Source organism: Callithrix jacchus, chromosome 11 (genome assembly GCF_049354715.1).
Source record: "Callithrix jacchus isolate 240 chromosome 11, calJac240_pri, whole genome shotgun sequence".
Classification (NCBI taxonomy): Eukaryota; Metazoa; Chordata; class Mammalia; order Primates; family Cebidae; genus Callithrix; species Callithrix jacchus.
This window is the reverse complement of record NC_133512.1, coordinates 4,685,571-4,699,473: the sequence shown is the minus strand read 5'-3', so window position 1 is coordinate 4,699,473 and position 13,903 is coordinate 4,685,571. Positions and strand designations below refer to the sequence as shown.

At 37.0% G+C, this 13,903-nt stretch overlaps 1 protein-coding gene across 1 annotated transcript in view; it reads right to left on the bottom strand.

Annotated features, from left to right (window-relative positions):
* Window positions 1-4,257: 4,257 nt before the first annotated feature.
* SEPTIN7 (septin 7) overlaps window positions 4,258-13,903 on the bottom strand; it is a 102,619-nt gene continuing 92,973 nt past the window's right edge. The window contains exons 11-13 of the mRNA XM_035253162.3: window positions 11,003-11,138; window positions 6,340-6,479; window positions 4,258-5,315 (exon numbers count right to left, since the gene is read on the bottom strand). Coding sequence (XP_035109053.1) covers window positions 5,276-5,315; window positions 6,340-6,479; window positions 11,003-11,138 — 316 coding nt within the window. The 3' untranslated portion in view covers window positions 4,258-5,275. The remainder of the gene's footprint in view (window positions 5,316-6,339; window positions 6,480-11,002; window positions 11,139-13,903) is intronic.

The following is a 13,903-nucleotide window of genomic DNA, read 5'->3' as shown; positions in this document are numbered from 1 at the left end:
TTTTGGAAGGAATCAAAATTGGAAGGGTGCAACAAGTATTTTTCTTCCCCAGGGAGTTCTCTCTCCCGTGATAGGCAGGTATTTTTCTCAGTTTGAATATTGTCTAAAACATTCACATTTGGTGGGATGAGTTAATCAGTTCTTACAAGTTGGAGAAAGAAAACTGATCTCCTTTTCAGGACATGAGCTATAATTGGGCCAATGATACCTGAAAGGAGACTACAGAAGCTGAATTTTCACCAGTGGTCTCCATTCCATTTTCCAAGCACCTGACTCTCAGGGGTGGGGCGTAATTAGGCACTAATGAGGTAGGGATTTGAGAGAGAAAAACTCCAATCTGCGTTCCTGCCACCTCTGCCCAGAAATACAAAGGTCTAAGGAAGATTTCATTTGTGTCTGGGCGAGAGCTTGGGAGAAGAGTGTTCCCAAAATATTGATTACATTTAGTTTTGTTTTTCATCAGGCTAAGCCAGAGATTTGTATAATCACACTGAGATTTATCCCTATGGGAAAAAAAATTAAAATTGGACAGCTCCCACTCCATCCCACCGATATGTTCCCTGACTTCTGAAATGCAGGGAGAAAAGGTCACATTAACACCAGGGTCCATGCCAGGGTGCTCATTGCTTCACCCACCATTTGCCAAGCTGCTTAAAACTACTGGCTTATCCAAGACACAGGGAACTTTTCTGTGCTGCACTAGAGCAGAGCATATATTTAAATACGAAAGAGACCGCTAAGAACTCAAAGACAACAGAATTAAATGGGGGTAAAAAGTTGTACGCCTTTGCCAGAACAGGTTAGTTTGGTATCCCCATTCTCGGGAGAGAGCCAGCCCCTCACTCGGGGGAATCTGTGCTCTACTTAGTTGCCGATATCCAGACTTGCACTATAGGGAGCTAAGCAGGGTGGCCCACCTCGAAGAGAACAAAACCAAAAGGAAGTTTGTTGGTCGTGTCTGACCGTCCCCCCCGCGCTAGCCTCCCCATCTGTGCCACAACATCACAAACCTCTGCTCTCAGAGGTGTCAGCCACTCCCTCTTCCCACCCCCACAGGATTTCAGAAAGCCTGAGTAGCATTAGATTTCGGCAGGCCCACAAACAGCATCTGAAACAGAGGTTGTATGTGGCCAATAGGGTTTCAGGCTACCCTTTGAAAGCCTGGCACAGAACAGGGTCTCCTTTCACTTGATCCTCCTTTGCTAATGCGAGACTGTTTGGCTGCATCCAGTACCCCATGGGGCAAGTGTTCAGGCCAAGAATAGTCTTCATTCTTTTCATGAAGCTTTCAGAGTCTTCTAAAGAACACAGGAAATTGTCAGCCCTTATTTTCTACTGAAAATGGCTGACACTAAACTTTGAACATTCTATGGATTAATCCCAAATTATGGGAACCAAGTTTGCCTAAAAAGCAGCAAAGTTTTCATTAAAGATGACTCTGATAAACCACCTCAGCGTTACTTACAAAGACTGAGACGTATTTTATAACTCCAATTACTAATAACTTTCTTCTTCTGACCAAAGTTACCTTATTTCCATGGAATTAACTGCAAAAGACTATCTCTGTGCACAAAGCAGCAGATCTAGAGACTTCTCATGGCACTGTGCACATTTCCTGTAAATAGGCCATCACTAAAACTGAGGAGAAATAATAGTTTTTGGCCTGTCATGACCCCAGCTGATCATCACATTCTCGAGGTCCAGACACCTTAATGTGTGGTCACAATGTAATCCTCACTCCAAAACAGCAGAAAAGGCATGTGGCTATTTTATAGCTGAGGAAACAAACATCCAGAAAGGTTACATGCCTAATTCACAGAGTTGGGGTCTAAACTGAGACAATTAGTGTGTCCAGTGCTTTCTGCTTCTCCAGGCTGCCTGGTGGCCAGCTGCCCCTATTAATCAGGGAGCATCTGCCCTGTGCCAACAACTCTGCAGATGATAATGCTTAAAAAATGTAGCCGTGCAGAAGATCAGGTGCCAGTAAGGCGTAAGATTTACGCACAGGCCCTGGTGTCACCAAGACCAGTTCAAACTTTGATTCTGCCAGTTACCACCTGTCTATTGAATAAGTTACTAAACATTTCAAACCCTCAGTTTCCTCATATGCAAAAGGATGAGAAAATGGAGAGTTTAAAATGTTTAGTAGCTTATTCAATTATTAGATAACGTATTATCTTAATAACCTACCAAATTATCTATTAAATGAAAACACACATACTACTTAGGTTACTGTGTGAAACAGGACAGTTATAGGAAGTTATTACAAAAGGGGCAGAGAAGACTCTGAATGAAGTACAAGGATTTACATTTGCAATCTTTTTATTAGAAAGGACTTCAATTTACTGGTGTGGCAAATTTTCCTTTCAAATCAAGTAGGACCCCACAGCAGTCTTCACCAGGACCTTCCCTGGCGATTCAACAGTAACTGTTAACTATCCATATACCACCTAGACTGATGGCCTCCAAAGTGGACAGTAGTAATCCACTGGAGCTTGGGAAAAGAGTGCTACCCTTTTGATTTCAAGTTTTGCTTCATGTTCACATTAGTGCAGCAGTACATTTGTTGACATATTTTTATGGATCAATACATGTAATTATGGACACATGCTAAGAAATATTTTCACAAGGACACAACATCAGGTTTGGAGACTGTGATGTAGACAAATTTTTGAGGCAACATTTTGCTTCTGATGCATTCGTGGCTGTCAAGCCATCTTTCCTTTTACTCCCCTCACATACCGTATCTGACTTCTACTCCTAGACTGGTTTCTCCACAAGGATAAAACATATTAAGATGTGGTGGGTCAGAATGTGCAGGTGGTGGCACCCAGCGGAAGAGGCAGAGAGGCAGGGGTCTGTATCTCCTCAGCTTTTGAGAGTACAGCCTGAGCTACACAGAAATAAGCTGTCTACTAGCAACTTCACAACTTGCTTGTGAAACCGGATGAGGAAGCAATGAATCCACTAGGTGGCAGCAAAACTCTACCCGCAAGGTGCTCAAGTGGTTCACTGGTATTAGTGTTGACTTGGTCAGCCCCACTTAATTAGCAGAAAGACTGGAGAGCAGGACACTTCAGTTACATAATGCCTCGGACAGTGGAGAACAGACACTGCCATTTTGCCTTCTACAGGCTGGCCTTTCCTTAGGCCTACCTGAATTTTACGTGTATTGTGAATGATCCTTTCAGAAATCCAAAGGCCAAATAGCAAAAAGAGCCTTCTAATACACTGAAGCCTGCAGTCAACAATCCAAAGACCTAGTCAAGTTACATAGATCCTGTATCATCAGATCAGGTGAGACCCTGGGCATGCCATGGATACAGACTTCTGAAAGTTCTCATTAGGATGGTAGAATAATGAATTTATCCTACAAATTTATGATAATACGCAGAATTTTGAAATGTTTCACAGAAGCAGTAGCACTTCACCAGTTAGGCAGGCAGTCTATATAAGTTTTTATCTTTGCATTCTCCAAATTCAGTAGGTTGTTCTTAACCTCCCTAAAACCAAACATTTTTGGCTAGAGGTGTTAACCCAATCTCTCAACACAAAAACTGAAATAAAAACACCAAAACAACAACAGTCTCTGCTATTGACTTACAAATTAGTCTGCCTGCTTAGGTCATTAATTTTTCAAAAAGTAGACAGGGTAAAACATTTGCAAAATAATAAACTGGGCTACACTAATTACACTGAAATTATCCACTATGTTAAAATCTGTATCATTTGACCTTGAGAAAACACCTAAGCTGAATTTAGAATCTGTTCTCAGCCTGTAATCCCAGAACTTTGGGAGGCTGAGGTGGGTGGATCACCTGGGTTTAGTAGTTTGAGATCAGCATGGGCAACATAATGAAACTCCGTCTCTACAAAAAAATACAAAAATTAGCCAGGCATGGCGGTGCATGCCTGTAGTTCCAGCTACTCGGGGGCTACTCGGGGACTGCTTGAGCCCAGGGGATTGAGGCTGCATGAGTCATATTTTGTGCCACTGCACTCCACCTGGGCAACAGAGCAAGACCCTGACTGGAAAAAAAAATGTTCTCAGAAAAATAAGCATACAAATAAGAGACAGAAATGAATAGTGAGATATGGTATCTCTTAAATTAGAAAATCAGCACATACACGTTCTAAATGAGACAAGCATGTAAGAGATGTCATGACAGAGGAGGCAGGTTCAAGCTGAAAAGTTTCTTCCCAAACACAGTCTACTCTGGTACATCAACTGTAGAGTATTTAAGACCCCACACTCTGTTACATCACAACATCATTTATTATGTGAATTTTTTACAATACAAACAAAAAATACAGAATGCAATATATGAATACAGCTAAATGCAAAATGGTGACTTTTTTCTCTTCAAGAGGCCATGATTCCCATTTCTAGTAAAATAAAGAGACTGCATATAGGTAGAAACAGGTTGGTCATTAGCTTCACAATTTTGCCTAGAAATGATCTATAAATGCATTTTTCCCCCTGCTACTTACCATAAAGTGTAAAAAGGGAGTTAAAGGAAAGTTTCCTTGTTGGTTCCTACCATATGAAAGATGCTATATTCTATTTTAGCAGGGCCAATATATGGAAAATATCTAAATTAAATGTTTATTACAAAAATGAAGCAGTAATGAGATTCTGGCTAAAGAGGGCACTAAATGAGAATAATATATATTTAAAGAATCCAAAACAAACAAACAAAAAGAGGTTGTTATAAAAAAAAGCTCTAGGTGCACTGTAAGCATATAGGGTTTTTTTTTCCATGTGTATTTTTAAACAATGGAAGTGTCAAAAAATAGGGTCAACTGTGTTAGACTAAATTACATTATTGTATATGCTGCACTGAATGGAACCTTTGTATTATAATTATCATAGAGAAGCATAGTTTGCATCATATTATGGCAATTCATCCTCACTGAAAACCTTCCAGAGTCCTTTTATTTTGGAATATCCTGTAAACAATCAAACCACCAGAACATGACTGTACAACAGTAAAATGTTCTCTTGCATTAAACTGAAGATATCTGTTTAATAAAAAAAGAAAAAGAAAATGTAGGAAAGGTACTTAGAGCTGTTACTAAGTACACAACACCCTAGACAATTCAAGGCATCTTAATCTCCATCAAGAACAACAACAAAAAATAATAATTTTTGTCATGCTGTTAAATCCATCATTATGGATAAAACTGGTGCAAATTGGTCAAACGGATCCAACAAACACTGATGTCCAAGCTGGCATACTGGCAACTAATACATAACTGGTGGTCAATAGAGAGTTTAAAAGATCTTCCCTTTCTTCTTGTTCTTTTCCAAGGTTCTAAAGGATTAAAGGAAAATAATCAAGATGAGTAACCATTTTATAAACATAGACACATAACAATAGCTAATCCAATTACAACTATGCTGGATTTTTCAGATGCTACTTTTTCATTTAAAAAGTCACAGAAGTTAGAAGTAAACAGCTGAGACAATGTTAATCTGTAATAGTGTTTTCTTAGACCATCGAATATTAGACAGAATTCCAGGATAAGCAGTAAGAAATATGGCAAAACTCCCTTTTAATATACAAGCGCAATTCCTCCCAAATGAAACAGCACAAACTGAAAACTATCAACTGGCATCAAACAGGGTGTTCTTTTCCCACTGTCATGTGCATTCTGAAGTGCGACTGTTTTCACAAATCTATTTTCTTCTTTGGGGAAAATGTTAATAGTAGGATAGTGTAGTAGAACAAATGTCTAATCTAAAACTGTTTGGTAGTGAGGATAAATTATAGAATCCTTATAGGAATGCCACTTTTCAGTTTTGAATGAAACTCTTAAGGAAAAGAAAACCAAGGTACAAATATTATTGAATTTTTATACAAATTAAAAGAAAGTAACTGATTAGCTGTATTGGAAATTAAATATCTAACATTTTGTCTTAAGAATTTTATCCTAAGAACATAACTCAATACAATTAAAACATACCCCTAAATATGTAATAGATTTGAAGCAATGTTCCCTTTGTGTGCCAAAAATTGAAAACAACCCTTATGTCCAACAATTGGAGGGCGGAGACAAGAAATCCAATTATGGTGAGTTAACGGGGGAGAATGTCATAAAGTTGCTAAATCATAATTACTAAGTCATAGAAAATGCACTGAAAAAATACTGCTATGATACACAGACTGTATCCATCCACATCAAAACATTTATCCATAAAAACCATTGTGTTTGGAATGCATGATAATGAGTGGTGACTTTTTAAGTGTTATTCTAATGTTTTTTAATTAAGTAGGAAAACAGTTCTTTAAAACATTAATATACACATTTCTTAGTAACCTGCTATTAGTTAGTTACCTTGAAGAGTTCTGTTGTTCTAAAATACGCTGTTGAGCTTCCCAGTTTGCTTTCTCATCCTCAAACTGACGACGTTTTTCCTCTAATTCTTTGTGCTGTGCTTCCAAATTCTTTTTCATTTGCTCATGGCGCCGCTGGAGCTAAATCATAGCACAATATATGAAACAAAACTAAGAAATCAGGAGCAGAAGTATGTTTCATCCAGACATCCTAACAGTAACTGAGTATGAGCACTGAAGAGTCCGTTGTAAATTCAGAGTACTGCCTGGAAAGCACTGTCAAGGACTCTTCCTACTTTAGGACCTGCCACCCAAAAGGCCAGTGACCTAAGACAATAATCTTGGGAAACGGGGGGAAAAAAGCAACGACCTTAACAGTGTAGTGCTTTGTAATGAAAATTACTATCTTATTTCATTTTTCTTTAATCACAAGTATGTTGGAAGCTGGGCAGTGAAGGCACCACTGTTCTCATTGTACAGATGAGGAAACAGGTGCAGAGTATAACTGGCTTGCCCAAGATTGCTAGCCATAAAGTGGAAGAACCAGGACTTGAATAAGCCTCCTAATTCCAACTTTAGAAAGATGAGACAAATGAAAAGCAAGCGGGTAGTTTAGGACCCTACAAGCTCAAAGATGCCAGTGAAGTACTCTGAATTCTTGTAGGCTGTGGTTCTCAGACACTGGTCTTCATGCAGATCACCTGGGATGTCTGTTAAAAATATTGAATCCTGGACCTCACTCAGATGTACCGAATTAGAATATCTGGGTGTTAGGTGTCTAGAAATGTGGGTTTTCAACAAGTTACAGGGATTCTAATGAGGAGTATTCTAATACTCAGCTGAGTATTGATGCTGTAAAGAATGCTAACTGAGAGGTGGGAAACACTCATGCAAAGTAACTGCAGAAACAAAGAGCTTTAAGTCCAGGAGATGATTAGATAAATAATTTCAGGCACAAGTCAGTCCATTTCTGAAACAAGTCAACACATTTTAAAAATCAGATTAAATCCTACTATGCCAAATACCCAAGAACTATTCAAAACCTTCAGTTGTCCAGGAATTATGTTCTGTTAAATATTTTACTACATTGGTGAGTTAACATCTTGAATTTGGATTATAATATAATTTTGCATATAATTTTTCTTTTCTGCAAGCCCAAAGTGACTTCAGATTTATTCCTATTGCAATTATTTCATGCAATTCCTACAAAACAAAATCACCTAAGACACATTTAAGCAACCATGAGTTAAATCTGAGATGAAATCTTTCTGATGACAGCAGACAAGTTACTAAGAAAATGTCAGAAGGCAGGAACATAAGAGAATGTCTCTAGTTATTTTATTTTAATGCAAGGGCATCACATATACACAATTCAGAACAGTAGTTACTTTGGGTATAAGAGAGCCCTTGGGACAAGCACACAGGGTCTTCAAATGAGTTGATAACGTTCTATTTTTTAAAGCCAGGTGGTAGGGTTACAGTGTTCATCATGCTTTCACTTACATTTGTTACATGTAAGTAATTATCTTTTGTGTTAATTGCATGTAGATAAAGGTATAGGTCACAATCTCATTTTTAAGAAACCTATGGGTCAGATGCCTTTCAAAGTTCAAAATTTTTTCAGTTATTAAAAAGACAACATTGCTTAGAAAGGAGTATTTACTGTATTTATAAAATACCTCCTGGGCTATCTGGGGCAACAAGGGAATCAAATACATTACTTTTTATTTTTTTTTTTTTTCAGTAAAATATATAAATATTCACAATATGTAGGATTAAAACTTAGTTCATGTTAGGTTTTGCAGTTTTCAGAGATTTTTCCATTCTGAAGTTGTGATAAGCATAGTGACTTAAAAATTAACTGGGTTCAAATGCTGGCTTACCAATTTATCCTTCTTTTCATTTAAAGGGGAGATGGGCAATAATATCTACCTTACAGGGCTGTGGGTGTGCACTAGGCGACATAATACATGAAAGATGCTTTGTGCTTTGGCTGATGTACTGTGCTGGTAGGTATTAGTAGCTGTACCCCAAACAAATATTTCCAGCACAATGGATTTAAGGAGAAACTGTATTAAACAGAGCTAAAAGTTTCTTTATTTACCTATTTATGTATTTACATGTATCATATTTACATAATATATATCATGTATCATATACATGATGATTTGCAAACTCATTGCCACAGGGATGTTGGTAAATACACTCTGAATGTGGTTTCATAAAAGGCAAAGAATCTAGAATGGGCATGCCTAATTCTGTAATGGCTTAGAGTATTAGTGGGAACTTGGCCCAGAGCTCTTCACAGGTCCTTTAAATGTTAACATTCCATCCTTCAAAGAGTAGTTCTTCAAAACCATCTTCACCCTTCACAGTAATCATGAAAATTCCTGAGGTTCACAATGACTTGTTTATAATATTTACTCTTAGCAACAGGTCCTAAAATACATCAGCCTCAAATATAAGTTAAACTTTTAGATTCTCAATGGAATCTGAGTGTGGAGATAATGCAGTAGATTCCTGATTATTCCTGTTTTCCCCCCTTTGGATAACGGACTTTCCCGATTGTATGTGAATTACTGAAGAGGCAGAGATTCAATGCATCTATTTAACAACAGGCTGAACTTAATCTCCGAAATGTCATGTTAAGAACATTAATTATTCATTTATAACATAATAGCAACAGCTAAGACAGTAATTCTTGATTGGGGGTGTGTGTGCATAAACATTTTGGTTTGCCCAATGATAGGGTGGCAGTGCCAGGGATGCTAGTCCGTTAGTACTCAGCAGTCTCCAACCAGGAGGAATTATTCCATACCCCCGCTAAATTAAACTCACAATAAATCTAACAACAGTGAAAGATTTTAATAAGAAATTATAAGAAAAGCCCAGTAATGTAGTAGAATGAAAACATTTCCTTGAAATTATATAACACTTTCTTATGCCATGCATTGTTTACTCAATGGATTAGAGTACTTTTGTTATGCTTTTAATCAAAAAGTTTCTGCATTTTATGCAGTACTTACAAAAGCAATAAAATCAACTGTAAGAATGTAACAGAAGAGATCTGAATCTCTTAATATACTTAGATCCAAATATTGTATTAGTGAAGCCACATAAAACAGGGATCTTTCTAAATTTTTATCATTGACAATTATTGTAAAAATATTTTACATTACTGTCATATATATATATATAGAATTTTGAGCAAGGTCTAGCTCTGTCACCCAGGCTGGGGTGCAGTGGCACAATCATGGCTTACTACAGCCTCGATCTCTCAGGCTCAAGTGACCCTCTGCCTCAAACTCCTAAGTAGCTGGGACCATATGCGCATGCCAAGGTGCCCAGCTTTTTTTTTTTTTTTTTTTTTTCTTAATATTTTGTAGAGACTGGGTCTTGCTTGCCATGTTGCCCAGGCTGGTCTCAAACTCCTGGACTCAAGCAATCCTTCTGCTTTAGCCTCCCAAACTGCTGGGATTACAGAGGTGAATTACCACACCTGGCCTTCATCTCGCATATTTAAAAAGAACTTATTGTTTTATGGGTTTTGTTTATTTTTTGAGACAAAGTCTCCATCTGTCACCCAGGCTGGAGTGCAGTGACATGATCTCAGCTCACTGCAACCTCTGCCTCCCAGGTTCAAGTGATTCTCCTGCCAGAGCCTCCCAAGTAGCTGAGATTACAGGCACACACCACCACACCCAGCTAATTTTTGTATTTTTAGTAGAGACGGGATTTCACCATATTGGCCAGACTGATCTCAAACTCCTGACCGCAAGTGATACCTGCCTCAGCCTCTTAAAGTGTTGGCATTACAGGCATGGGCCACCACACCCTGCCTATAATTTAATTATAACAAATTTATGTTGAGAAAACTTCATACTGAAATCACTGATTTATTTTGAGTTTACCCATAGTTTTTTTCTACCATTCTCAAACATCTATCAAACTAACTGCTCTATGGATTCTTAGGTTAAGTTTATCTTTTCCTCCACCTTTTCTTTCTTGCCACCTGTTGAAGGAAATGTCTCCAAGGTCTTTTTGATTAATAGAAACTCAATGTATAACTCAACATCTAGAAAGGTTTCAAGACAGTAGATATGTCTGCTGGGGTGTTTTGTCATTACCCTGGCCCAATGTTGTAACACTAGGAATTACCTTGACACTACATTATAAATAAGGCCCAACCTGTTAACAAAAATCTCATGTTAACTAATTTTCTCTCCTTTAACTATGTGTAATTTATCCAGGCATACCTTTAGTTCAATAAAGGTTATTTCCCTCTTTTTTATTCATATACAATTAAGTCTGGCCAATTAGTATTATCCTCACACTGGTTTTTATGCATATATCCGCCCTCGACGCTCATCTTTAGTGTTGTTATGCCACTGTTTGGAATGGCTTATAATTTTATTTTTCACAACTCAAACTTGTTCATTATAACTTTAATAGTCCATTAAGTATTCTATTATGCTGTCCTATCTAATATTCTATGCCCAAGCACTTACATATTAAAGTATACATTATCTTTCTCCATTTTGTTATGCTAGGGTATTAATTTTGAAAAAATATGTATAAAAAGGTTATAATATCTATAAATTTTACTGAAAACACTATTTAAAAAGGAACACAATGTCTAATAGACGGAATGTCAGACTGATTACCTCGGCTTCAGAGTCCTTCAGTTTCTGAACTTTTTCTTTGACCTTCATCTCAAACACCTGCTCCATCTCCATCTCCATCTTCTTCATCTTAGCTACATGCTCCCTTCTTTCTTCTTCCATTTGTGCCAGAGGGCTCCTGTCATTAATATTAAAGGTAATCATTAAATGTCTGTGAATAAAAATTATAATACAGAACTATGAAACCGCTGATAAAAACCAATGAGATGCTATATATGTATGTATGCCATTATTAATATATTCATAACCTAGAACATCTTTCCATATTTCATATATAAAACTTGATTATAGAAAAAATCTAAAAAACAAAGATGTTCTCTAAACCTACTGCATATCAAATCTAAGGATGATGACATAACAAATAAACTGTAGAAGGAAAATGGGAAAAAAATTTCCAAAATACATTTAACAGAATAAAACATTAGAAGAAAATCATTTAATTTTGTTCTTTAAACAAAATTTTAACATGAAAAACAGAAAATGAGTAATGAAGTTAACATGTAGAGTATTTAGTTTTACTAAAATTTCAAGTGTTACAATCTCATTTAAGACAGCTACTGACACCACAAAAATGGAGAGTAATATAACTAATTTTGGTAACTGAACCAATATGCTGGAAACAACTCCTAGTCAATACCTAGAGCACTACTTAGGTACACAGAATATTTCTAGGCCCCTTATGATACCTTCAATGCTCTCGAAAATTCTTTCCACTTAACTCAAAGATTTCACTGTCTTAAGTTTTAAAGATATTCAGTGATTTAAAACACACACACATACTTTAGAGATAAGCAGGGGCAAATATTTTGTTAATAATTATTTTTCAATGTCAAAAAATAGATATAAGCAGAGTTAAATACAAAAATTGTTCACTCTGTTGACGTTAAAGTTCATGAACTCAAATCTCTTTGTACAACTGTGTTCAAAATTTTCACACTGAGATACATTTACAGGTGGGCTTTAAGGTAAGGCTAATACACTTACAGAGATAGAAAGAATGCCAGAGTACCTAGTGCTTTCAGCCCAGGAGCAGAAAGCTAAGTGGGCTCTTTGCTATGAGGACCTCTGAAAATTATTCAGTACCCTGGGACAAATGAAATGAGGCAGGCCCCTCTTTGACTTTTTTAAGAAAGTATGCTTATTGTGCCTCCATAAAAATAGGCTTTGACCAATGAGGCATATGTTTTAAATGGGTAAATTTTATTGTTATACACTAATTTTAAAATAAGAATTAACTCATGGTTTAAAAACAAAAAGGACTGGATTTCAACCATAACTTTAAGGCTAGTCATTTTAACCCTGATTTGACACACACACATTATGGTGACTGTTCTCCTTATTAGGCTAAATATCATAGCAATTTTCTTTTCTATCAAGGAAGGAGGCAAGAGAGCTAGAAAGAAAATGTTAAAAACAAAACAAAAAGGACAGAAAACTGGCTACCAGTTTTTTTGTTTGTTTGTTTGTTTAGATGGAGTCTTGCTCTTGTTGCCCAGGCTGGAGTCAAGTGGCACAATCTCGGCTCACTGCAACCTCCACCTCCCTGATTCAAGTGATTCTCCTGCCTCGCCCTCCCAAGTAGCTGGGATAACAAACAGGCGCCCTCCAGCATGCCTGGCTAATTTTTGTATTTTTAGTAGAGACGGGGTTTCACCATGTTGGCCAGGCTGGTCTTGAACTCCTGACCACGTGATCTGCCTGCTTCGGCCTCCCAAAGTGCTGGGATTACAGGTGTGAGCCATTGCGGCTGGCCTGATTTTTCTTAACAAAAAGGAAGAACAAAAATGTGATGTAATGCTATGATTAAGATGATCTATTTTCGCAATTGTGTAAATTGGAATAAAATGTTATTTAACTCAAGGATATTTCTTCACTAAAACTTACTTCTACATACAAACTTGCCATATATTTTTCCAATTAACCAATGAATTGAAAGTTCTGAAAATGAAACTAACCAGACATATTAATTTAGAACAAGAAACTGCATTTTAAAAGTAGTCAGTTAAAATACATTTTCAAGTGTAAATATCATTTTTTCGTTAAAAGTTGATGCAATCCTTCTTAATAATATATTCTTCATATTAATGGAAAGTGTTTGTTTTTAATATAGACACCTCTGATATCTTGAACACACACAGTGTCAGTGACTGCCCCAAAATGGCATACCAAATGTGTGTTTGTGTTTGCCAGCATTCGACCAGTGAAAGGGTCCAAAGCTTTTGTTTGATTTTCAAGGAGTCTATATAATTCCCACTGTCCCCTAACACCCAAAAATCTTTTTTAGACTCTAGAAATCATCTAAAAATGATTTTTTAAATTGCTAATTAAGTATGTGTATTTAAGCAACTTAAGATTATCCAACAATATAACTGTGAATGTAAATATAGTAAATTAGAATTCAGACAGAATTAAATATCTATTCCTACTTATATAACTCACCTACAAAATGTTTATTTTACTTTATGCTTGGGAAGGAGCAGGTAATTTTGTCACCTAAATTATTATTTAAATAACTCTAGAGGGAAAATAAGAGACTGCAGAGAAGCATGTAATGACATTTCAAAATCTTCTTTTAGGAAAGGCACAGTGGCTCACACCTGTAATCCTGGCATTTTGGAAGACCAAGGCGGGCAGATCACAAGGTCAGGATTTCGAGACCAGTCTGGCCAACATGTGAAACCCTATCCCTACTAAAAATACAAAAACTAGCCAAGTGTGGTGGCGCAGGCCTGTAATCCTAGCTACTCGGGAGGCTGAGGCAGGAGAACTGCTTGAACCCAGGAGGCAAAGGTTGCAGTTAGCCAAGATTGCACCACTGCACTCTTAGCCTGGCGACCAGGTGAGACTCTTGTCTCAAAAAAAAAGTTTAGCTTATAGTCTAAA